Consider the following 27,073-nt stretch of genomic DNA (forward strand, 5'->3'; position numbering starts at 1 on the left):
TTGTAATGGCAAAGGAGAAACTTGCCAATGTCAGAGGTCAGAAATGCCTCTATTCTAGTATAGAATATGGGAGGAGGAATGTTACCTTTGAAAGAAGAGTTCTGATTTTTAGCCAAAATTCAAAACGTCAATAGCACGTTGTAGGAATCTGAGAGCATACACTGGACGAATAGACCTAAGTTGTGCCTGAAACCTGCGGAAAGACTGATTGCCTGCAGCATGAAGAAGGGAAGGGAGCTAGTGGGGTGCTGAGGCTGCACCTTCACTGCGGGTGGAGGGAGGGATGGGAAGGGACAGAAAAAGTTCAGCAACCGGCTCAAACGACATGGGTTGGATGACACTTCTTTTTGCATGTGTGCGTGTGCAGGCAGGACAGCTTTATCTTGGTTCTGCTGTACTTCGACACAGACCAATGAAAAGGAAAGAAAAGCCTCAAAAAGTGCCTCGCATTAGATCAACGGAGGGCAACGCAAGGCTTTGAGCCCTTTGTTGTCGGTCACAGACAATCTTCAGTTATGACTAAACTTTGATTTCATTCATTCCAATTTCTTCAAGGAGGGAAAGCCTAACATACCTCTTAATGGCAAAAAATGTTGAGTTGCACTTGTTTCTATTTAGAAGAGAATTGGCTGTGAGGTTTTTGACGTGGGTCCAAACATTTTTGAGCTGCTTAACCCTGTATGAATAGCAGACATTGTGAGGATGATGGGGTATCTTGTAAGAGAAAAATATTTGCTCTTTCCAAAATATGTCATTGTTTGCTCAGTCCAGGAGCATGCTGTGGAGGGGACCGACTTTGTTGATTTTACTGCTTGATACTGTCTTTATGCTTCTCTTTTTGACTGTAAAAGATGATGAGGAATTAATAACATCTCTACTACCCTTAAAAATTTCACTAAGATTTCAAATGGATTATGTCATCTAGCTTAAGTTTGATTATTCGGAAATAAGTGTTAAGACTATTCTATAAGAAATGCAAGACTAAGTTTTATTTAATCAGTTGCAATTTCTAATTACAGTCCATTGAAATTTAAATATTTAATATATACTGATATTTTGTACAACTGATTTGGATACCTACCAACTTTTTTATTATTTTTATAATTTATTTTTTTTATTTGTAGTAATGAAAACCACCCTGAATTAACCAATTTAAACCTGCTTTTAAAAAGAGGTTGATGTTTCCATTTTCAAACACTTCAATGCGAAGAAAAGCTTCCCCTATCACTTATTTGCTTTCTCATTGCAGGGAACAACGTCTCAGTGACCATAGAGGTAGATCCTCGGCATCCAAACATGCTCCCCGAGTGTTACTTTCTTGGAGCAGATCACGGTAAGGCAGCAGACGTACACCGTTTGTTCCTCTTCTAGACCCTGTCTCTGGTGAGCAGAAACTAGTGTCAGACTATGTCAGACTCCTGCGGTAAACTTCACTTAAACAGAGCCAGGAATTAAGCTGAGTATGTGTGCAGGAGAGTTTTAGGCAGTAGATGCTGGGGTTTTTAACAGCCTAAATCCAAAGCATGCTGTTTTGCTCTGTGAGTGACAATTTTTCCAGTGCCTTCCTAGCACAGTTTAGAGGGAACCCTGTGTCCTACAAGTGATTATCCAATCATGTTTATATATGAACATAATTTTCTTTAAAAAATTTTAAAAATTTATTACATATATCCTAATAGTGTTTGCAAATAAATATCTAAGGCTTTTACTCCGTGTCTCACAGCTCTTTACCAACTTTTTAAGGTAAATATCTTCACATATCTTCAACAGTATGATATTTTAAATATTAGTGTAATGAATTTCCAAAACAAAAACCTAAGAGCAGTCATTGACTACATACCTTGAATAACAGAAAAAAAAAACCCAGCACCTATGCCATCCCCTTCAATGCTGAAATAGAAGAGGTCAAAGTGGGTGGGTGAGCAAAGAGGATCCGAAAGGTGATGTAATTATTTATGTACATTGTTTGCAGTGGTTAACCCTTTGAGAATTAAGCTGAACAACAATATCCACTTATGGTAAGCATCTTTCATAATACAGGTTTGAAACTGAAATGGTATTTGCCATTCCTACTGTTGACTTTCTTCTCCCTCTCTCTCATCTGCAGGGATCCAGAAATCAGTTTATTACAAAACTTGAAAGACCTCTTAGAAATAGATTTTCCATCTCGTGCTGTGTTAGAAAAAAGTGTAAGTTGCTTTTTGTTAACGATCAGTTGGTATTTCTCAATAAGTAAAATTTAAATGGTCACTTTATAACTGCCAGCAAAATAAGAGACTTAGGAGGGAGGTAATTGGATTACTATATTAATTAATAAGGACTTCTGAACTTCAAGCAACAATTGTCAGAGCTTGTTAACCTTTGATTAGAGGTGCACACTTTCCTCTGGCCTTCATAGCAGTAAGGCGATTAATAACAGGCTTCACTATTAAAAGGGAAAGAGGAAGTTCCAGAGTAGCTAATGAGACATGGAAAATCCAAACATTCTCATACGGATGTTGATGAGTTAAGTTCTAATCAGGTAGAGCTGCTTAGAGGGGACAACAGGCCATCGAAATACGGGTGCATTTCAAACAAACTTGGAATTAATTTTTGACAGTGCTGCAACATTGGATTACTAGCTTTGCTTTCACTAGTGAAATTTTAAATTAACTATCTGACTATGAGGTCTTGCATCTAAGTCCAAATGTAATGACAAACCATTGTGTTTAATAAAAAAGAAACAGTGGGGCCCAAGAGTATGAAAATGCTTGTCAAACTCTATAGAATTCAGGGGGACAATACAATATAACCTAGCAAAGTCTGGTACATCTGGCAGCTAATCTCACTCTGTATACCATGATGATGTAAACATATATATTAAAGGCAAAACTATTTAGTAATCCTAAGTAACAAAAAATGCAAAAGCAAAAAGACAAATAGATGAACATGTTTTCTCTGTTACCAGCCCTATTTCCTCCTTTGAGTTACACTGCAAGCTAAAACGTGTTGTGTTTTAAGGATTTTGCTAAGGACTGTGGAATCTGCTATGCCTATCGACTTGATGGCACTACTCCAGATCAAGTGTGCGATGATCCCCGATGTGGACAACCTTTTCATCAGGCTTGCCTGTATGAGGTAAAGTAATTAATGGGACAAACTTGCCTGTTAACTCTCAGATTCTAGAAAATATGCACTGCCCACTGAAATTTCAGATGATGCAAAGTCATGTAAGGAGTGCTAGAACAGTCACTGTGCTTCCTCTTGTCTTCTAACCCACAATTCATGAACGAGCTCCTTGTGGGAGCGAACCTGCCTCACTGCATTTATACAGACTTGACACGTACCCTGTCAGATGTTGGTCAAATTAACTCTGTTTAGAAAAACCCCTGGTAAAACTCACATTTGTTTCATATCACATGTAAGAATAATCTGTTAATTCACTCACTTGTGTTGCAGTGGCTACAAGGTCTTCCTTCTAGCAGACAGAGTTTTAATGTCATCTTTGGTGAATGTCCATATTGTAATAAGGTAAGAAAATCTAATGAAAATGAGTGATTGAACTAAATAGCGTGTACTAGCTTAGATACAGGCAAAAACTGTAACAAACTTTTAAAACAGAATTTGTGGCTACTATCTTCCCTTTACACATTGGAATAAAGAGAGGAAAACTTCACATTCCCATGCATTTAATCCATCAGTATTTAACTAAAGGTTTTCTGAAACAATATAAACACGGCTGTGCACCAGTTATCAACATACTGGTGTTAGAATAATGAAGTATCACACCCCATTGTATTTCATGATACTTTTTTAATAGGTCCAGCTTCAAAAAAAAAAAAAAATCCCAACATTCGTAACACAAAACAGCCTTGTACAATTATTTTAGTGCATACATAACTATTGAGCGCAGATTTGGAAAGTTTAGAAAACTTGCCTTTAAAAGAAGATACGCATTGACAGTATTATTTAAAAAAATCTTTTCCAAGCCACTGACACTGAAATCTTCAATGAAGAAACTCTGAGAAAAAACTGCATGATGGGAACACGACAGCACTTACACTGAAGACACCGAAATGTTTACATCAAAGAAAACACAAGGAAAGTAATATTAGTAGCAGAAGTACAAGAATAGCTATACTGTAGTGATATGTCTTGTCAGTAAATGCAAGCCTAAGTATAATAGATACAGAAGGACAAGTGATGTCAGAACCAGTTTCTTGCAATGATACCAGGTGATCTGTAGTTAAGAGTTGACTGTGTTTCTGTTTGGATTCTGAGAATATTGCTTGGGGGTCCAATGGTGGTAATACTCTTGCAGTGTCTTTCTGCAGGGGGGGAAAAGAAAGTAGCAATAAACTTAATATTCAACAAGTGAAATGTGAATCAGAAAAACAAAGGTGCCATCTAGGTATGGAAGTTATCCTAGAAAAAGCAATACAATTCTTACAAAGTCTTAACTCTTGATTTTGTCGGTGTAAGTATATTAAGCATATAACATTTGGTGTGATTAAACACCTTCTAAAGAGACATCCTTTATATATCTATTACTAAAGTCAACAGCTGAAATTCTTCTGTATCTTTAACTCATTTCCAAAAAATGTTAATATGTTGTCTTTAAAGTGTTCCTGATAATAAAGTTTTCATCTCGAAACCCTAGACATTACTCTGAAGTTTGATGTGCTGTTTTATTTGTATAAGTTTTTACATTTCATAGTGAAGCTAAAGTTCTGATTTATCACATAGCACAAATATGCTAGTTGTGTGGGTTTTGTTCCAGTTGGATACAGGGTGGTGTCTGGAGTTTTTTTAGGTGTCCAGAAGCAATGTCATCCTTAGCTTACCTTTTTGATCTCTATCTCTGAAAGGAATCCCTGAACACTGTTTCTCACATATGTGAGACCTGACCATATTTTCCACTGTCCCTTAGAAAAATTTTCAGCTTTGGTTTCCTTTCCATGATCCCATTCACAATATGTTAATTTTTAGCAACGCATCCCACTTAATTTCAACCCTAGCAATATAGATTTCTTGGTGAAAATTCATAATTGAAGGTGTATTTCTCTAATAGAAATGCCTTGTCTTCCTGTTTTATTCCTTTGTCAAATTAGTGACAGCCACATCTGTTTCTTTTAAAGAAACAGGGGTCCCATCTGATAGGATACTATTATGTTCGACATAAAGGCAGCTCATAGGTTTTTTCTTCTCTGCTTTTTGTTGCTTCCATATTATTTTCTAGATATTACTTCTGTCTTCCTCATTCTCTCTTTCCCAAGTTGTCAGCTGTCCCATGTCTCACAAGCATCCTGCCCTTCTTGTCCTGCTCCTCTAAGTCAGGTGTTCCCCTTTCAGCATAGAAATGTTTCTCGGTTTAATTTATACTTACACTGTAACTGCTTTCCACTAGCATCTTACTAAGCAGACCCACTCATTCCTTTCATTGTCCCAGCTATGTGATGTCTTTCTGAATGTACTTGCCCAAAAGATAAACCAGGGAGAAAGAGAACTCTTCCTCCCAGTTCTGTATTCAGACCTTTAACTGCATCATCAGTTAACAGCAAGAGGGTGGCCATCCCATCTAAGTGTCTAAGTTAAAGTAAGGTGCCTGTAGTTAACCACTTCCTTGTACACTAGGTACAGGGTAGAATCTCTTTGTCAAAATAAACTCCATAGTAATCACACTGCGCTCCTATTTTAAGATGTACTTTATTCTGCATTATTTTTACTAAAATCTTGATTAATTTTTTTCATCTACAGTTGAAGAGTAAGACTGAACACAGTCATTCAACCCTTTTATACACTAAATTACCAATAATATTTAAAGTGAGTTAACTACTAAAATCCTCAGATTAAAAAGTCAGAATTTAAGCACTTTATTAAAGAGTGCTATGAAGTTTTCCATTACATAGAAAAGGAAACTACTGAAGTAAGTTTCTACCAAGAAAACAACAGGGTTCACAAAGGAAGACTGTCATTTCCCAACATGTTTATCTGCACACTGGTGCAGTACTCAAAGTCTACCAAACTCTAGGAAAAAAAATGGGAGTGTTAGTTGGCTAATAGTACGACCAAGCAACTATACACAAACTTTTACTGTTTGTGGCAAACATCTAGTTTGCACACATTTAGTTTAGGGTTTGTCTGTGGTGGTGTGGTTTGGTTTTGTTTTGTTTTAAACTTATTTTCAGAAAAGCTGATCTTTCTTTCACAAGGTGCCATGACTCTTCTAAGGTAACACCAAAAACCTCACCTTTTGTGAGTGATCAGGCTCCTCAAGCGTAGTGTAAAATTTAATTGGCTTCTCTTCAGCCTGCAATTGCCGGCGTGTTACCCGAGCATGCGGGCTGCTGAAGCAGTTATATGCTTCCTCTTTCACCTTGTTTTGCTTCTGTTGCACTCGTTTCGGTGAAGGCTTCAGTGAGTGAACCTGTTGACGTACAGACAGTAATTCTGTATGCTGAAAAGAATTCAGTAACGTTCAAAATTATCCCAGGCACCGTTCCAGTACTTGGACCTGTCAGGTTTGAGACAGGTAAGGATAGTGCCCTCTTTGCACTTAGTCCCTGGGCTTACAAGAAACTCTGAGTATTTTGTCTGGAATAATACAAGCCAGTAAGCATATGCCAACTTCTGGAGTCTGAGACATAGCTCCTGACTCTTTTCAAGCACTCTTCTTGCTCACCCCAAAAGGTGGACGTTGAGCTAACAGAGCAGACAAACTCCCAGGCAATACCATGCATTACTGCAGTGCTCAAATCCTCACCTGCTGAGGCTCTGTTTGGTGAAGCATCCTGTTTAATTTAGTTGGCTTTTCTTCATCTTGGAGTTGTTTGCCTGTTACCCCAGTACAGGCTTTGTTCCGACAGACATATTCTTCACTTTCCACCTTTTTTTGCTTCTGCTGAACTGTTTTTGGCATAGGCTTTGGTAAGCAAACCTGCTGATGCACAGTGAACAATTTTGTGTAGTGAAAAAAGAGGCAGCATTTAAAGAAAAATGTTCCATCTTCAGTACCAAGAACACATAATGAGAGTAACCTTTTATCTTTCTTAAAAGAATTGTTTGCATCATTTTAATTATCAATAAATGTCTTCTTCAAACAGTACAAAGTTAGAGTTATGCTATATTTAAGAAGTATGCTACAAAATAAACTTCAGTTATACATTTCAAAACATTCACTAATAACCTTTATTGGGAGTGATGCCAAGTAAGTCACTGTTTGTTTCATTAACAAGTAGAGCTGAGTGTATTTCATATCACTGGATTGAGTCAAATGCAAAACTCTCTCAAGTAAGATAATCACAAAGTCTTCTGACATGGGTAATCTAATTTAAGAGTTAAGGGTTATATTCTTTTACAGTCTTCTAAAATGTAAATGGGGAATACACAGTGAATAGTTGCATGAGTTAATGCAAATTATTTCCAGTGCTGCTCTAAGCACTAAGTATCAAATACTGTCTGGTTTTGGCTTTTGTAACTTGGAAGACAAATGTAGCCAAAACACAGGCTGTATGCCACATGCCTTTGGTAGTTCTGGCACACTAATAACTCTTAACTGTAATGTTTGCATATGGTCCTCTGTGCAGCAGCTGCATCTGAATATAGCAGCTAAAAAAGAAATAATGGACTTCTTTTTTATATTGCAAATTAAATACATACAGGAGCTAGACACTGCCCAACGCTAAATACCATTGAAAGTGTCAGTAGGCACTTCATATATTGTTTAATCCAAAACACCTTTGAAGAATATAATCCACAGTTCTGCTCTGTGAAAATTACTAATGTTTAGAAACATAAAGGTGTGTCTGTTCTGATAACAACTCAAGCTGATCTCAAACAGTCTACCTCAGTAGATAATACCATAGAAAGCCCCAAGAAATGGAGTTGCACAGGTGAGGCTCAGTCCCGCACTGACAGTTATCTGAATGCAGGGGCCCAAGCTGTTTTCTCTGCACTGTGGCACCATACTACACCAGGTAAGCACTGCTAACCTCATTGACAGCTAACTGGTATCTTCACAGTGTATGCATACCTTAAATGACCACATCACTTTCAAAACAGGAGTTATAGCACTTGTGAAAATATTGTAAAAACTTCAAGTTGGTACTGATGTATTAACTTTTCAATACAAAATGTACAAAATCTAGCAATTAGTCAGCTGGTCTTACCACACTTCATTTGGCCCTAAAGCCAGTACTTTCACTGTAGGTGAAAAAGCTGAAAATATTTATCCAGTGCCATAAACTGTGGTAACCAAATTTAAGATTTAACACAATTATAATTTTATCACCTACATTTGGTGTGCAATTGAAACAGAACCAGGATGTAGCCACTGTTATACTTTTTATGTCATTTCAAGATTAGATTCATTTACTTTAAAGGGAGCTGCATCTTAAACTTCATGTTCTGTAGCAATTCATCTTGACATCATCTTCAAGGAGCTAGTGTTACAGGATGCCCTTATTGGTACTTATGGGTGTTTACTGGTCTTCAGAAGGGAATTAACCCAAAACCACCTCTCTTCCTGTGTACCAAACTGGTACAGGTGGAATCAGACAGGTCATCTGGGGTCAGATGCTGCTCATAAGCAAGAAGTGAGACGACAGCGGATTGTTTGTTGTGGCTCCCACTATTCTTAGGTTGCCCCTCTAATGGGAGAAGTGTTTGGTGAATAAAAGGAGAGGTGGAAAGGGAATGCAGAGGACTGAGATGAAGAGAGCCAGACTTAGGATAACTACAGACAGTGCCATGAAGAGATGCAGTGGGAAGTGCCCATCTGTCATCAAACACTTTGTCAGGACTCTAGGACCAAAGTGCCCCAGGCCTTGAATGCTCTCCACAACCAATAACCAGAGATTGTAAAATCAGATTTTCTGAAAATAGCAATAAATTTAGAGAATGTTCAGTTATCTGCTCTCTGTATTTAAGCGCTCCTTAAGTCCTTTGAATAACCCTAGAAATTTCCTTTCTACAGCTGTTTTGCAGTGAATGTTGCAGGAAACTTGTGCATGTAAGCAGCAGAACTGGCTGAAGAAACATACACAAGTGAAAAATCGGTGATCACTGGTGCAGTGCTAGCGTTCTTACTGTTCCATGAAGCAAGACATTTAACACTAAAAATTTCACTGAAAAAGTGCCAAGATTTAGTAATATGCAGACACACTCCCTCTCTGATCTTGTTCTTGGCTATCAAAACCAATTTGGCTTAGTCTTCCAGCACAAGAGTGGCAAGAACTAACACTCCTCATTCTCGGATTTTTCAGTGGGGTTGTGCACTTGCAAACAGCAAGTGCCACAGCAGCTTTTACAGCCTAGACATTCAGGATCATCTTTTATTCCAGTATACTGTGAAGTCTTAGGCCAGGCAATAAGAAGAAAATAGATTTACTACTTAGTATCTGACTCCAAGAAATCAAAGACTCTTGTGAACCAGAGACCCAACATGATCAGCTGGAGATCAGTGAACAGCTACCTGATATTTCAATTCAGTTCAGAAAATAGTACAAACTCAAAAAAAAAGCAGGTTCTCAAATTAGTGAGGACAAAGTGGTCACCATCACAGGAAGAGAAATACTGTTGCTGAAATAGCTTTTGATTTTGTTAAAAGAATAAAGTGATAAAAACAGAAAAGTCAATAAAATTGCTAAAATAAGTATTTGTAATTACCAAGATCAAAATCCAGTGCCTTTTTATTAAACATGAACTTTTGTCCTGCCTTCCATAATACGTAAATAGTGCTGACAATTGGTTTGTGAGGCACTTGCTACAATAAAACATAATTGTATCATGAGAGAAAGGTGACAATCAGGAGATCATGAAAAAATTACATATTCTCACTGGTGGTTAATTAGCCATGCAAAACCCCCTCAAACAGATATTCTCTTCTATTAGGAATGATTACTATGCAGGCCTACAGATGTCAATACCACAGTCATTCAAATACTTCTTTCCCTACTAATTGAAGGTTGTAAAGCTCTGGTGCCAAGGTTTTGCTTCCAAAGAGCTAATTTATGACTAGAAGGATATTTTATGTCTTCAGTTGCTGCAGCTACAAAACTCAGCAAATCAGAACCATCTGTGCACTGATACTTGAATCACCATTCATCTAGCAGCCTATCAGTCACATTAGTTTGCATCCTGCATTCTTGGCTCATGTACACTCGTGATGGTCCAAAGTTCACCAGAAATATTAAAAATGAATGGTACCCTGACCCTGCTTTATTGCACACACATCAGACAGAAACAGGGCTTTTGCACACGGGGAGTTTCGAGGCAGAGGTATGATGGGACTGACATTTCACAGCAAGTCCAGTAAGACTGCTAATTACCTCTGTCTCCACTTATTAAAACATGGTTTTATTAACTGTATAGTTTCAGACTTAAAAGTACAAAAGGAAAATATAACATGATAGCTGTCAGTTTTAACATTTTGTGTTAGTGCATCACGTAGCACTGCATACCAATAACACAGTTAAATTCCGGAATAATGCCTCCTCCACATTAGTAGCTACAGGAATATAAAGGCAAATGACAAAGAACAGTTTGAAAGCAAGAAAATGAATTAAATGCTTTCAGTAATAAAGGTAGCTTTGCTTTCTTAATCTGGAACGAAGGAAAAACCTGGCATTCAGGCTTGTCTTCAAGGTGTTGATGAACAAAGTCCTTGACTTCCCCATTATCCTGAAAGTAAATCATTCTCCACAGACCTACAGCTTTGAAGCGAGAGGCTGTAGGTCAAAAGGACTCATGACAGTTCTTCCTCCTCAAGGGCTGACATCGCACTTTTTAGCAAAGCCAGGGGAAACAGGAATTAACAAACATGGTGTATTTAAGGCAAAAGAACTGCTGTGTCAGTCACATTTTAAGATCTTAAACTATTTCCTCTCCTACAGGAGAAAAGGCAACAATCAAGCAGGAGATGTCACAAATTAGACAGTTCCAGGATTTTCTTACTTTTGACACTTTTGCAGCACAGTGATTTCGCGTGCATGCTGCAGCAGAAAATTCCAGAGGGCCATCATAGCGAGTTCCACTTGACTCTAGTCCATCCAGTAGGATTTTCTTGAGCACTTGATACTTTGGCTTCTCAGCATAAGCTAAGCCATAAACGCATGCCAAAAACTTGGATAATTCACCTGTAGAGCATATTTTAATGTAAATTTCACTTGGTGTAGACCTGGAACTTCAGAAAGCGTTCAATTCCAAAATGGATGCAAATCCTACACTGCCAAACAAGATGACACAGTTTCAACTGAAGATATACTCAAAACACAGAACTGACAATATATTGTATTTTTGAGATGAGAAAAGGAAAAGGTAGACTTGGATAAACAAGCTAACCCTTAAGTTCTATGTTTTGTGCACTTTCACTAATTCATATAGTACTGAAAGCTATCAAAGAAAAATTAATCACAACAATTCATCAACAATTATTGATAGCTCTGCATAAAACAGAAGTATTTTATATTTGATAGAGCATAATACCCCTTTAAATATTAACTACTCTCAACAACACTATTTTAACGTGCATGGATATTATACTTCGAATGCTTTGGAAAACAGCAATTTTTTTTTTCTACTTCTAACACTTGGACAAGTATTGTTTTTGAGATTACACCCCTAAAACAGTCTAACAGCAGCATTATGTTGCTATCATTAGCGAGTGGTTCTAGAAACAGGGAAACTACTGAATGAGCAGAAATAACGCCATTAGAAAAAACATATAGGGGGGGAATCAAGCTTTTCTTTCAGCTGAAGACCCAAGTGTATTCTAAAACTGGAGTACTAGACCAGATATTAGCATCTGGTAAAATCCCAGAAGTACAGATTTACTAAATATGGATACACATCGTGAATATATTTTATGTAATATATGATGCATTCCAATAATTCAAATACAGAAAAGTGAATAAATCAAAAATAGACACTGACCTTTGAAGGAAGTTTGGCATTTTCCCTGGGTTACTTTTGTATTTCAGTGAAGGAAGAAATATATGACAATACAAAACGTCCATTCATTTGCTTTTTCAAACTCTGAATACTAAGGAATAAACCTTTTGTAGACAGTTGCTTGCTATTGCCATACTAAAAGCTAATTCTGTTTCTAAGACAGTCGCTGCTTTCTAACACCCTGGATTACATATGGCTAAGATCCCTTATGTCACTCTATGGCATACAACACAGATGAGACTGATCAAGATTTTTGTATTGCCACACACAGTGGTTGAAAATTTAGCCCTCAGTATCTATATCATCTACTTAGTACTTGTTTATGGGATAATGCAGGAAAACAGCAGAAAGAAAGAGTTCCTGCAATAAAAGCATTAAGCATCCTGTATCAGTAAGCACTGACAATCATTTATTGCAGAGTGACCGGCATTCAATAGCACCCAGAAATTTACTTTCTCTCCTTGCAGTAAACAAACCTTTGAGCTAAAAATGTTTAAAATACAATAAGCTTGTACATGAAGGGCCTGATACAGTTCCACTGAAGTCAGAAATATTAGTTCAATTAAACTGCACCCTGAATTAATGAGCATGACATATAGTCTAACAATGAGTATGACATAACTACCGTGTTATCAGCCAAACACAGATACTGCAAGCTGAATTCTGCTGGATAGGGATGTACAAGAGTGGTTCACACATGCTTAATTTCAAGGGCTTGATTCAAAGATGACTTCTGCTTGCACCCTATAGTTTGCCCTAAGACCAGAGCCCGGTAATTCTGCACGGACTCAGGCCTGGTGAAGGCATCTACCTTAAGGTGCAAAACTTAGCAATTATATTTAAGATTTTAAATTGAAGACTTCGTTAAATTTGTGTTACTTTTACTTTTGTACTGCTTCTCCCAAACAGACTAAAACATTCAAGTATTTTTTGTAACAGACTAAAGAGCTATATGGTGAATAGTACAAACACACTTACTACAGCTGCTTCCAGAAGAATCCCATTCCATCACTGAATCTGGGAGCTCATCCATAAGTCTGAAACAACATGAGAGTGCAACAATTTAATGTCATTTTGGAGCAGGTGATACTTCATTTGGGATGTAGGAAGACAGCAAGTCTCAATTCCAAAGGGAGTGGACCTCCAGGACAGCTAATGATTCACTACTGCTTTTAAAACAAAATCTCCTCTTACCAGCTAGATTTTTAACTCTTTGGAGACTGCTGATTTCAGCAAGACCTAATACCAAGAACGTAATTCATTAGACTAATAGCTTATTTTGGATAAATGGGATCTGTATCATGTTCCATGCGTCTTCCTCCAAGCATCTGTTTGCTTGGCATCCTGAAAATGCCAGCAATCTAAGGGTTAACAGCAAGGGAAGAATTAGTGAAGCAGCTTGATTGATTAAACTGATTTAACATTGAATTGTATAAGTTACCTTGCAGGGGGTTGTGTAATGATCACAACTTCAAAAGGAGAAATATTAAACATAACATACGATGTCAACATTTACAGATGCAACCTGTATTATCCACAGTCTGCAGGCTAACCTTTTTCTCTGTTGAGAGCCAATGCCACACTGAATTTGCAGATTGATTTCTGTGGATCAGCTATCCCCATTGTGTACCGCTGTTGTGACTTGCCCTACTTAAAAGTTTGCTGCCTTCTCCAATTGTGATGTTACATTTATGGGTAACTACTCCTCTGTATAGCCTTCTACAGGTTACACTGTAGCACATATGCAGTTAACTCTCTCAAGTCCCAACTGCAAAAGCAGAGAAATAAAACACTAATACACTCTGTTGCTTTAGTAAACTCTAAATGAGTCGTGCTGGGAAAAAGAAAAGATTTTAATCAAGTTCTTTAGTATTTTGGTATTTAACTCTTAGTAACGGCAAATTGTTTGTAAGTAGGCTTATATAACATTATAAACCTATGTAAAAACACTGAAAAATAGTATCATATAGAAAGTACAATAAATTGAATGCACATATGGAAAAACTTCCAAGAGATGTTTGTACTACAGTCTCTACAAAGCACCCATGAAATTTGACAGAAACACACATGAATTTTCTGTATATGCAGTAAGGCCTGCACTCATTCACAAATGTGTTCTTTAAAAAGAGTATTAAAAAAAAAAAACACAGCAGACAAAATGACTGTGTACTATGCATTTGAATTTATCACCTCTCTACAGCAGTACATACACAAACATGTGGAAGATGGTGTATATACATGCACATAGAGTTCACATTTTTAACTGCTTCTAACATCTCTCAAGTAAGGAAAATTCGTTTAACTTTCTCGTAAGGTGCTATTCTACAGGATTTAACGCTGTCTTTCTCAGACCTGTTTTGTTAAGCACTGAGGAGATTACAGAGTTCTAGGGTGGTATGCGTGTGTGCATGTGTATGTTTTCTATTTTTACTTTGTTTTTGCTGTCTGGACAGCTACAGGGTCCTTCAGGTTCTGTTCCCAGGGCAGCTTCCCACATAACCATTGCAGCATGCAGTAGCCAAGGATTTCAAGGTCACCTCGTCTGGATGGGGCTAAAAAGTGGGGAGGTGAGGGGGGGGGAAGAGAGAGGGGAGGGGGGGGGGGAAAAGAATAAGAAACTCTTCTTAGGAAACAGAAAATACTTTGATTGAACTACTATCGATGAAATATGAAAAAGCCAAACGGGCAAAGTGTTTTGTTTATTCAGCTGTATTAGACCTAAAACACCCCAGCATTTGGCCACAGTCCACAGACAGGCAGTGACTTGTTACTGTTGAAGTAAGGGTCAGTTTCCTCCTCCAACTCCATCCTTCCTCAGTCTGGCCTGTCACATGGACTTGATCCCCATGGCCTCTGACATGATCCAGACAGCCCGTAACTGAGTACCAACACTTTCTCAGAGAGCCAAGCAGTAAAACAAAGAAATAAATGTCTGCTGCTAAATTGCTAACACATGTTCCAGGAAGTCCATGGGGTCCACACTGGTCATGCCGGGACCCTGTGAGTGCAGACTAAACACTGATGGCCTTTCCTGTTCTCGTACAGAGGTATGTGAACTTGGAAGATATGACAAAACTGCCATCTAGTGTACATTTACACACCAAAGTTGTCTGCTTACAAGTATCATGAACTGTTTGTTTCGAGAGTCGTAAGCACAGGCTAAAATACACTTGCTGTTTAGCAAATCCTATGTAAACTTACCAATACCGCTTCCAAAAAGGAATTTCAGAAATTCAGAAAGTTATTTCAGAAACAACTTGCTCTCACTCTGCACACCCCAGATACACTAACTACAGAATACAAATACAGTAGATACAATTCAATCAAAAATTAACCCCATCCTCAAACATCTTCTATGCAGAAAAACAGTAACTTAAGTTAATCTATGGATTGACTTTTCAAAGAGAAAGAGGAAAAAAAAAAAGTGCAATACTAATAGATTTGCTATTGCTTGCTGCTATTCCAAGGAAACCAAACTTGAAAAAACTGAACAAGCAGGCTTGCTGCAGTATTTCTTTGTACACATTTGACTTGCAGGCTACAGTTTGCCAGTCAAGACCACATGGAATCTGCAAAACCAGAAACTGGTAATCATGATTAAAGACAGACAGATGCAGAAGTTAAATTTATGCTTTTCCAAAATGAATTTGCACTTCTAAGGAAGGAAAGAAGATTTCAGGTTTGTTTGGTGCTTTTTGTCTAGCGTAAAGACCAGTAGTTGAGCATAGTGCTGTTAATCCAGCTGTAAACAGATATCATATTTTATGGGCCTTCATTAAATAAATTCCAGAAAGTCACTCAGCAAACTTATCTTTTAATTTAAAAAGTCATCTACTAAAAGCCACAGTGCCAACACATCATAACTGTTTCTTGTTACCATACACACATTATTGTAAAAGCAGAAGATTAGTTCTCATACATTCTCTATCTTAACTGCTATTAGACTACAGGATTATTAAAGGCCCTTCAATCTAACAGAACACCATACTATCCCTTGGGTGTCGTCTATTTTCTGCACTAGATTCAGCAACATCCTAACGCAAGACTTGGCTCTCATATTAAAATAAAAACAGAATCTCTACCACTTGCTGTTCTGTAGTGATTTCTTCAGCCATAAATCTCCTGTTAACCGTGGAACAATTCCATTCATACACATGTGTTCACAACTCCCTTTTCCATTATGGCAATTCCAGATTATAACCATATAAACCAGAATTTTTGATTACAGATCCTCTAATTTTCACACAACACTTTTCTGATACCTGTGTGTCTCAGATGGGCTACAGAAAGTGGCTTTTTGAGAAAAATAGTCAAAATTACAATGGACCACTTTTTTCCACTAAAGGACTAATTGATATGAATCTGTAAATAATGCTAAGCCAAACAGATTTCAGAAGCTAACCTAAGATAACTCGTTTTCTGACAAAACAGTCCCCAGAGAGTAAAGTTTACTTCACAGTTAACAGTTTGGCCATGACTCATTACCTTCTCATTCACATGCAGATCTTACAGCCATTTCCTGACTGACACTAAGGGCAAAGGCATCACAAATGGGGAGACGAGTGCAAGTAAGACTCAACTAGTACCTTCCTAAAGCCACAGCAGTCAGCAGGGGAGTTGGGGCGGGGGTTGGGGGGGGGGGGGGGGTGTGCGTATAACTAAGCCATACATCAGTAAAAAATAAAAGGGAAATGTTTTACGGGGAGAGGGTAAACTCCCGTATCACTTTATCTCCCAGGTCACTGCAAGTGTTACTACATAGAGACATTTACATGTGGTTTTCATAGATTCACATCAAAATGTCAGCGTTTGATTATTTGACTCTACTAGTTCATTCCTTCCCTCTGCTCCTTTGTCAGCTCGGTATTAGAGATGCTAACTTCTTCAACTTTTTATATCATTTAGATCCTTATAAAAAAGTATTAAACTAACTAGTCTTTAATGAATTAATACTATCTATGAACAATGGGGTAATTAAATTTTCACCCCAAATAAAGCACTGATACATAAATTTCAACTGTATGTTTACTTGCAAAAATAAATCTGCTAATACAAGAATCTTGCAGATTACCAGAATTCTTGATAAACATCAGCTGAGAGAAGTCAATCTGGCTTCATTTATAAATGCAATACCCATGCAAAAATAAAACGATTCTGTTTGTCACTGTTACAAAAGTACATATGCAAAATAGTACTTATTTAAATCAAATTCTCTTACTTCTCTGTAGACTAAAAACTTGTTGGGTTTGTTTTCTTTCTTTTTTACCAGGTATTTGATTTCTGTTTTTCTATTAACCAGGAATTTCTTTATTATTATTTTAGTCTCTTATGAAATACTATTTAATGGTAACATGTTGGTGATGTTTCATTTCACAATATTTTTATAGTTTAATTTTTTAATCTGAAAATTTAAGGCCTGATTCTGTCCTTACTCCTGCCAAAATAAATCAGGAACAACTCCACTCAAGTTAGTGAATTAACAACCATGTCAATGAAATCAGAGTCAGGCCACAACAAGTTTTATGTACACCACAAACATATATTCAACATGCAGGCACAGGGTTCAACAATAACTCAGAATAACAGAACTGAAGCAACTCACCCTGAGAAGAAAATATACTAAACATGTCTGCATACTGGATCTGGCAGCTGTCTGAGCCCCAATTTATATTCAGGTTACTGTTTGAAAATAGATCATAAATGATATCACATCAGCCACAATATGCTCTCAAAACTACACTGCCCCCAAGAACTCATCTGAAACCCACGTGAAAATGGGAGTTTTCCTCTATGGCCCTTATCAAACCAACTTTGTCAAGCCTTTTGTAAAGATCTAGGAAGCTAATGAGTGACAGACAAAATGTTCTTCTATTATTTTTAATTAGCACTGTTACATTATAATTTCACCGTTAATGTTTCTTTAGATTGGAAGCTTTTCATAAAAAGGATCATTCTAGTTGCTCATATTGCATCTAGATGCAGTGGAACCTCCAATTCTCACTGGCATTACATCCTACAAAGTCACGTTAATTCACAAACAAATATAACTCATACCATATCCATTAATCCAAAAGCCCATAAAGGAAAGGAGTGTTAACATGACCATGGAGAATTATAGTTATGTTAAAAATGTATCATTACAACATTTTAATAAAGGAACTAAAAGTGATATAATTTCTTAACTCAAGGTTGAGATGATAAAAAAACAGATAAATACAAGATTTGTCAAAAATCAGTGCCTGTTAGAGGCCAGACAAAGGAAAAGACCAAAAAAAAAAAGCTAACAATGAAGTATTGCTTCCCCAAGGTATCGGTCAGTCTAGAGGAGTTCACTGCAGCAGGATAGTGACTAACAGAACAGAGTTGGTGGCTACAGGGAAAAGGTTAGATAAATAGTGAAATTTATGATAAATTTTAATGCTTGGAGGCAAGCTGTACAGACTTACCCAGTCTCTGGCAGGGCAACTGCCAGCAGGGGCCAGGAGGCCAAGCTGTACAGACTTACCCAGTCTCCAGCAGGGGCCAGAAACAGTCTCTTCTCCCCTCACGTACAGTTCTGCACTGTTAGCTTGGCACATTGCTGAAGTACTCATGACAACAACCACCACCACAGAATGCTGGAAAGAAAAATCCAGTGCAAACACAGTGTGACCGCAACTGGACTACTCCTCTTCCAGAGAACTCAGTCTGGGACATGGCAATAAGCAACTTTTCCTGTGCCAACTATGGTCTCTCTCCTAAACTCGAATCCTACAGCTATACAGGCAACTGGCCATACGGCTGATCGGCACGGAACATACTGCAGAGCTGGCAGGAGGTCCCGCAGCTGTTTGCAGGGAAGATACAACCGTGTCTCCCCAGTACCGACCTCGCCTTGGGTGATCACAGAGGTGCCGTGCTGACAATATCAGCCTCACAGTCCTGAGGGCTCACGTCCTCCCATAGTCAGCATTACAGGTGACAACCAGCCCGCACATCAGTGCTGTCCTGTCAGGCATGGGATGCAGGCCCAGCACAGTAGCAGGATAACTTGCTTCAGACCCACAAAAGCAGCAACACTACTGCCACTGTCCTGCTATGGCCAAGCTTATGAGCACACTGTGGGCCAGCAGGTCCTGCAGCCCAGAAGTTCTCTAACTGTGATCCTCAAACCTCTTCAAAACAGCAGAGCTGTCCTGCACAATCACAACAGCCGAATGTGCAGACATGTGCACAGCAACCTCCAAACAAGCAGTTACACATATCCACTGACCATCAGAATCTGACTGCAGAGCCTCCTCATTTTCGCACTTGCTCTGCTGCATCCATAATAGAAGAGTGCAATCAGCAGCAGGATTCTCCTCTAAACACAGACAGAGAGTGAATAATCATCAGGACTGGTGGAATGGGATGTGCTGAAAGGAAGAGGGCTAGGGTCCTGATTTGGTGGGGAGAAGTTTATGAAAGTGGGAAGGCTGCAGGATGCAAGGGAACTTCACCACAAGATCTGGGTCAGAGATAAAGTGGTGGTGGCAAGAGGTGCAGATACCTCGTCAGAAGCAAAACGTTCCAAGCTTGCAGTAAGAAGAATGTACCTCACAAAGGTAAGGGGCTGACAGGCAGCTGTGAGATTCACTACCTTTTGAATTCCTTGTGTAGAAAACGAGCGCCAAAATTACACAGCAAATTCTTAGCCACACTCATCAGTTGTGCTAGAAAGTTGTGATGCTCATCGTCTTGTTTTTGCTGCTTTTGGACATTCTTGGCAGGACAGAATAAGTTTACAGAGGTGCTTATATGAACCTATTCAATCTTCTCCTTGCTAAAGCCTGACTCTTCTTTCACTTACAACAACCTCCTGCTCCCTCTTCTGCTGGGCACACATTTCTAATCCAACACTCAGAAACTAAAACATCTTTTTATTTATTTCATACTGCAAAGTTCCACCCATTTTTCACCAGGCCAGTTATATTTTCCTTTTATTTTCAGGATTTACAGTTTGTCCTGCACACAGTCTTTGGGAAACACATACCAAACTGCAGCAAATCAGTAATTCATTTGACCAACAAAAAAAATCCAGCAGGCTCCCTCTGAATCCTAACCATACATGGACAGACGCCAAATAAACCTCTTGATCCAGAGCCATTTAAAGCTCTGTTCTCTGGAAGCCATGCAGACTCAGAAAAAGCATGCTTCCAGGCATAGGCATTTATATTCTCACACATCCTTCCTCACAAAATGAACCCTGCATATATTCTAGTCAAGCCCCGCATGTAAAAGAAAAGGAAAAATGGACAAGTATTGAGCTATGTTTTTAATATCAAACAGCAACAGTTCAGTCAGACCAGAGGGGAAAATAGGAACAAGAACTGCAGAGTTTTCTCTACTATCAGTCCAATGCCTGCATCGCCCTGTACAAACACAGTGTGCAAGCATTCAGACGGACCTCAAGGAGCGCATGTTGCAATAACCCAATGTGCGAGGCACAAAGAACTGGTTAAAATATGGCATGAAATATAGCTTCAATTGCCTTCCTCAACACAGGAGATCAAAATAAACATACTTCTGCTGCATGAAATTAGCTCAGACAGATCATATTCACCAGCTACAAAAAAGTTACAAGTGGGCCTAATTGAGGCAAATGTCATCAGACATTCTACTTATCCTTCAGCTTGTCAAAAGTCACCATTACTGTCTTAAGCAGCTTTTACTATTCCAGATGTATCTACAAGTTCTGCAAGGATTTCGGTAGGTCCTCTACTGAACGCTAGAGATGGCAAAGCTGCTAACAGTTACTGTGAAACGTTGTTAAAAGGAAGAGGAGAGTCATGTTGAAATCTCTGGCAAACACAAATACATGCTGCAGAGAATTCAACATAGATAGTGCATACTCTTATTTTCATCAATGATAGCAAATTAAAACTGGTCTTACGCACTCCATGCTCAGGACTGGAGTATTTTAAAAAAACTCAATATGTTAAGCGCAGTACATCTCCAGAGAAATTAGGTATTGACTGCATGCCTCAGTGAGTAGAAAATCTACAAAAATCCATAGGAGGCATTGATCCAAATATTACTTTTTAACACTATGTAACAGTTTTTTAAATGTACACTGGGTGCAGATATAATTCTCTTTAATTATCAATCAACAAACAAAAAGGTCATAGTGTTTATACAGTATGGTCTTTAAAAATGAGTACAATGAATACGGTCAAATACCACGCTACAACTAACAATGCAGTTGTGCCATATGAAATCTGCATCAAAATAAAAAGGTTTTAAATTTTAAAACCCCACTTGCTGGTTGCAATAAGATTCAGCCACCAAATACAGCAGTGCTGATGATGTGGGTCAGATCCTGTGGGAAAACCCACCTCAGGCCCTAACTTGGTTCAAAGTGAACTTTCATCATAGATAGGGTATGAAACTAAGGTTGCAATGAATATTTGCAAACACCCAACAAGTTTGGAAGCCACAAAGCAGCACTGCAGCACAGAGCAGCCAGCCTGTGGGGCCCACACATGCTGGATGGAGCACAGGTGAGCCGTGCAAAACTGAAGACAAAACCAGCATGAAGAACCAAGACACGAGGCAGGGGCAGCTGCTCCCAGCTTTTCCCAGCTCAGAAGGAATTCCTCCTCAGTTCCAATATGAAGTCAAAGCCACCAGCACCATCAGTGTACACTGTCACACACCAAAGTAACTTGTTTGAAGGCAGTGATTCGCCATCAGCTGCCACAGGAACAGCACATCCAACTCTGCCCTTACCAGAGCTGTCAGAAGAGTACGGACTAATTCTACCACCCATAAGAGTTACCATGCAGTGGCCGCTGGTAGGAAACTTTCAGGATCTCAGTGGACAGCACAACCTCTACACTTCACGAACTCCATGGCAAGCTTGGGGAATAAAATGGAGGGCAGCTGGGTTAAACTCTCGATTCAGCTAGGGAAACACCAGTGTGAATTTAAATTAGCAGGAAGTGGTTGCATTTGATTATGTTTTTGCAAGGAGGTTATCAGCTTCAAGCATTGCCAAGAGGCACTTTCGAAAGTAACAAATTCAGAATTTTGTTTTAAGTTTCAGCATGCACCTTGAATCACTGAATACGTTCAGGTAGCTACTTTATGAGCAAGTCAAAATGTTCTCATTTGTCTAGATCAATACAGCGACTGGTACTATTCAGGGTTTTTGAGGTTTGAGATATTTATGCTGCTACGTACATTCGGAAATGCCCTCTGCAAAGGATCTTTTTTATACATAATAACATTTAAAAATCAGAACTATATTCCAAGAGCACTGAAATAAAATAATACTCCACTCTGAAAAACATGGTAACAGCCAACTGAATAAAGAATGAAGGCTGTCTATGCAGCTTTAATTTGCCAACAGTGAAGCAGTCTTTAAACACCTTTCTGAAGAGCAGCCCATCTCACTTGGTTCAAGAGACTGCACTGAGACTCAATCACAAGTCAGGAGTACAGGAGATCTTTGAGTCAAGAAGTCCTTTGCCCCAGTTGTTGGAAGCCTTTTAGTATCCTGAAACATCTCTGCAATTCCTCATGATAAGACATGAGATGAGGGAAACCAGTCACTGTGTTCTGCCATCTGGACCTGAGCAATCTCAAACAGAAGTCGGTGTAGATGCATATTTTCACTGGGATGTTGAGACCTGCAGCAAATGGGAAAGTCTGGTAATCCGACCTTAATGGATGCAGGCTGTTGTAAGGTCAGAGCCGAGGCATTCAGCATGAATAGTTTGGATTCTCTGCAATATACCAGATCCCACATCACATTCTGCAGACTTTTTTGGCAACACCATCAGAAAAATCTGCAGATCTTCTGTTTGCAGCTATTAACAAGCAAAAAATTTTCAAGTGTAAGATAGGGGTAAGCTCCCTCAAGCTATCTTTCTGAGTATTTTTGTTTCTGGAGTCCTCCACTTTTCACCAATTCCATCATGGTTTAGTCACTTGAGGGGGTAATCTAACCCACAGATTGCAGAAGACAACTACTTCACTCATACATACATGTGCACACCTTTTGCCACCCAAGTCTGTAAAATTCCCTACTCTTTCAAATAAAATGAATTATCTGTCCTGTGATCACATACCCATCAACAGACACCTTTCCACTAGACAACCCAGCTGCTATAACTACTCAACTGCCAAATCCCAAATCCTCCAGGTTACACCTGTTCTCCAAACAGCATCCACACCAAATACTAGTATGCAGCCACATCGCACACACTGCCACGTAAAACAGCCAGAGCCAGGTCTCCAGAAAATGCACTGTATGCTTGGGAGGGCTAGAAGAGTCTGAAACGGATGCCCTCTTAACCACAAAATATTTTTCAGCAGGTGAAACTGTGCAATTGTTTTAGCAGCAAATACTTGACAGTCTTATTTCATTTTTCCTAATGACCAGAGTTAAACGATTGCAGGCTTTAACAGCACCGGCAAATTATCAAGACCCTCTACATTACATGGTCAATGGTCCTTTTAATAGAAAAAGCAATAATATACAGTTGTTTGTGCCAACTAAAACTCATTAGAAAGTATTAGTTTAAGGTAACAGTTCAGCAGTTATTAACAAGCACAAATTTCTAGTTATTGCTTGTGACACTATGATCCTAGCAAAGCTGGCAGCAGAAAACCATTCTTTTTGTTTTAGAAGATCTTGGGGGTGAGGTGGGAGGAATAGGGGAAAGAAAAGTTAACAGAAACTGTTTCACAGCAAGAGTCAAAGTTTTTCAATAATCACCATTTTTTTCACTAGCATAACATTAGAATTGACTTTTTGTCTTGCTGACAAAGCAACTAAGAAAGTTGTGTTGCATTGACCATATTGATTGTGAACAATGCAGCCATCAGTGGGACTTTGCACCATATATTTTCTATATTGACCTCCTATTCCCTTTTCCATGGCTCTATGGGTCTGCTATTGGATTTGGACTGCAGTGTAATAAACAGCTAAGGTTTAATTAATGGTAAATGAATACAAGACATAGGTTATGACTTTAACTAATTAGGGAATTGTTGAATTAAGTCTGCCTTGGAATGCAAGGCAGTACAATCAATATCCAATAAAAGGACTATGTATGTAATTTACCTGCAAATGTGTTTCCAATACCATCAAAGTGAGTTTAAGTAAGTAAGATATATGAAAGGCTACTGGAAAAAAATTTCGAAAAGTTAACACTTTATGGCTTCAGAAAAGGTTTTTCTCCTTGCAGAAGGAATGTCATCTTGAAATATCCTCTCATAACACAGATGGTGACACTCAGACACAGCTCTCCCTAAAGGATGGTGCAGAGTCAAAACATTTTTCCTTGACAATGTAACATTAGCAAATACTGCCTCTGCCCGTCTACGGAGTATCGCAAACACAAACCAGTACTCCCAACATGAACCAATTAAGTCTAATAGTTTAATGGCAAGCTCTTCTTAGGGCATCTTTGTTCACCTTCCAGTACCGTACGTGCAGTAGCTTTTCAGTTTTAATCATGCTGCCCCCCTTCCCCCACCAGCCCTGGAGAAGCATTCCCAGGTACAAGAAGAGGTCACCACACAAGGGTCTGATCAACCCTGAGCAATCCCCAAGACTACTTCTATTGTATACATCATCTCACACAGCCTGATTACTCATTCTGTAATCACTGCTCTGAAATAAAAAAAAAGAAACTTACCTACTCCCTTGTGGGCATCTATGCTGGTAAACTCTATTGTTCCATTATGGCCCTTCCTAGGATTTTCCTGATACTGTTTGTGGTTCCCATTGGGACAATATCTGTAGGAAAGTCCATAATCTGCAAGATAAACCTGGAAGACATGAACAGACAAATGAATAATGCTTTTGTCCTTTGAAAGTATAACCTTTATAATTAAGTCTTAAGAAACTGATAGGTTAAGGACAGCCTTAGATCTAAATTTTATTAAACCAAATGGTGCCTTAGGATAAAATATGTACAACTGGGGGCTATAACAGCTGCCCTCCCCATTTAAATCTTTCCACTACTATATTCTTATCTTATTTCAGAGTCAAGCAGAATTTCAGTCTTTTTATTTTATTCCTAAGCTCTCTCCTCTCCAGGTGGGCATCTAGACATCATAAACTGCAATATGCCTTTTATGTATCCTCATGTTGCTTATGGGACCCCTTCCTCTCTTTACTTAAACAGGCACATACGTACCCCTGTACAAATTTTCCATCAGCTTATACTGTACAATTTCACAACAGCAGTGAAATCTAAAAGCCAGAAGAAGCAAGAGACAGCAGCTTCCCCTAGCTGGACTGGACACAGGGCTCCAGCACTAACAGGGACCGTGACCACAGGGCTGCTGGCCATTAGCCAAACTATAGTCTCAACTTTTTCAGTATCACTCAGTAACTTCACAGTGGAAACAACTATTTAAACATAAAGTATTAGACAAACCAAAGCAAAACAAACCAGGCCAAACCCAACCCAGAAAGAAATTTTAGTAAATAACTCACAAATTTATAATAAATTTCAAAAAGACACAGAGCCAGACTTCACTGTAAATTACTCTGAAGCAAAACCAGGGAGCTAAATCAGTGTAAGAGAAAAAACTTTGGGCCCCCACTGTGTATACTGCAGCAAGCTCACGCTTTCTGCCACAAATACCTTTCCATCCCGGCACAGGCGATTTTTTTTTTTTTCAAGATGCTTCACCATAGCTACCTCAATAACTAGAGGGAGGAAGCCCCCATAGTTCTGAACGATGTATCTGCGAGGGGCACTTACATATTCTTGGGACTTAAGCGTGAAAGTATTAACTAACTTCAAACTTAGTCTTGCTCACTTTTATGGTATAACAGCTCAGGAGACCTGAAATTTATTTTCCGTTCTGCTGCTGCCTGTCAAGACAAACCTGAACACGCCATCTGGCTCCTGTGCCTCTATTTCTCTACAGGCATATTACACACAGCACCGCATCCATGTCAATTCTGCCACTCTCATAATTTAAGGGCACAAGTCCACTCTATGAAGTTCAGATTAACCTGTTCTACCCTCCAACAGGGGTGGACTTCATACATGCACATGGTCAACTACTGCACCACAGCTGACAAGCAATAACTTGTTGAAAGCAGCTGGAATTTAATCACAATCTGTCCACCCCACAATATCCCATAGGTTATTTTCTCACTCTGTCATTTCCACACTCCCACCTGGCCTTTGCCCCTTACATTGACCAGTTCTCACATTCGGTAACTGCTTTTTTTTTATAAATATCCAAGAATGCTACCTTCATTTAAAAAAAAAAAAAAAACAAACCTACAGACTGCTCTTATGTTGCCAATGGAAGTGATTTCTGAGGCAAAAGTTAAACCATCTGAAGGCATATAGAGATCATTTCTACTAAATCATATTATAACAAAAAGAAAAAAAAACTTGTTCAAACCTTAATTTTGCGTCCTCTTTAGCTAAAAAATAGTTTATGCTATAAAAGTCTAACAAACTCTTCTGACACTCACTTGTAATTTAATTATGTCAATCCTATTGGAGGAAAAGCAAGTAAACAAAAAACCCTCAAGAAAACGCATTATTTTGTAGCACATTCTGTTGAACTACTGATTCCTGTTTGTGCTCCAGGCAGCTTCAGATCCTGGGATGGCTAGTCTCTTGGTTTTACTGTTTCTGCTGCAGGATCTGTGCTTATTTGGAGCGTGTAAGCTGGGATGCAGCACTCACTTCCTGCAGGGTGATGGCTTTTAAGATTAGTTGCTCTACATGTGAAGGAGCAACTGGAATGCATTGAGCTTGGCCTGGGGGCAGATGAAGAACGAGTGGAGAGCTTATGGGTTAGAATTAAGGGACAGGCTCATACTGGTGATATTACTGTGGGTGTGAACTACAGGCTACCTGACCAGGAGGAGGAAGTTGATGAGGCCTTCTACAGGCAGCTGCAAGCAGCCTCACAGTCACAGGCCCTGGTTCTCATGGGGGACTTCAACCACCCTGACATCAGCTGGGAAGACCATACAGCTAGGCATGCAAAATACAGGAGGTTCCTACAGAGCATCGATGATAACTTTCTGATGCAAGTGGTGGAGGAACCAACAAGGAAAGGCGCTCTGCTGGACCTTCTTTTAATAAACAAGGAGGGACTGGTGGAGGATGTGAAGGTTGGAGGCAGACTCAGCTGC

General features: G+C 38.9%; 2 protein-coding genes across 9 annotated transcripts in view; one reads left to right on the forward strand and one right to left on the reverse strand.

Moving 5' to 3' along the window:
- Window positions 1–4,055, forward strand: part of FANCL (FA complementation group L) — a 34,835-nt gene extending 30,780 nt beyond the window's left edge. For all 3 annotated transcript variants that reach the window (XM_075413575.1, XM_075413577.1, XM_075413576.1), the window contains exons 9-14: window positions 1,250–1,333; window positions 1,973–2,018; window positions 2,108–2,189; window positions 3,001–3,117; window positions 3,439–3,510; window positions 3,969–4,055. In XM_075413575.1, coding sequence (XP_075269690.1) covers window positions 1,250–1,333; window positions 1,973–2,018; window positions 2,108–2,189; window positions 3,001–3,117; window positions 3,439–3,510; window positions 3,969–4,004 — 437 coding nt within the window. In that variant the 3' untranslated portion in view covers window positions 4,005–4,055. The remainder of the gene's footprint in view (window positions 1–1,249; window positions 1,334–1,972; window positions 2,019–2,107; window positions 2,190–3,000; window positions 3,118–3,438; window positions 3,511–3,968) is intronic.
- Window positions 4,056–4,064: 9 nt separating this feature from the next.
- VRK2 (VRK serine/threonine kinase 2) overlaps window positions 4,065–27,073 on the reverse strand; it is a 47,482-nt gene continuing 24,473 nt past the window's right edge. For 5 of the 6 annotated variants that reach the window (XM_075413569.1, XM_075413573.1, XM_075413574.1 and 2 more), the window contains 7 exons: window positions 24,594–24,726; window positions 14,360–14,480; window positions 12,907–12,965; window positions 10,933–11,114; window positions 6,743–6,919; window positions 6,230–6,406; window positions 4,065–4,307 (listed from right to left, as the gene is read on the reverse strand). In XM_075413569.1, the coding sequence (XP_075269684.1) occupies window positions 4,065–4,307; window positions 6,230–6,406; window positions 6,743–6,919; window positions 10,933–11,114; window positions 12,907–12,965; window positions 14,360–14,480; window positions 24,594–24,726 (1,092 nt within the window). The remainder of the gene's footprint in view (window positions 4,308–6,229; window positions 6,407–6,742; window positions 6,920–10,932; window positions 11,115–12,906; window positions 12,966–14,359; window positions 14,481–24,593; window positions 24,727–27,073) is intronic. The other variant, XM_075413570.1, reaches the window with a different exon arrangement.

Source organism: Opisthocomus hoazin, chromosome 2 (assembly GCF_030867145.1).
Source record: "Opisthocomus hoazin isolate bOpiHoa1 chromosome 2, bOpiHoa1.hap1, whole genome shotgun sequence".
Lineage (NCBI taxonomy): Eukaryota > Metazoa > Chordata > Aves > Opisthocomiformes > Opisthocomidae > Opisthocomus > Opisthocomus hoazin.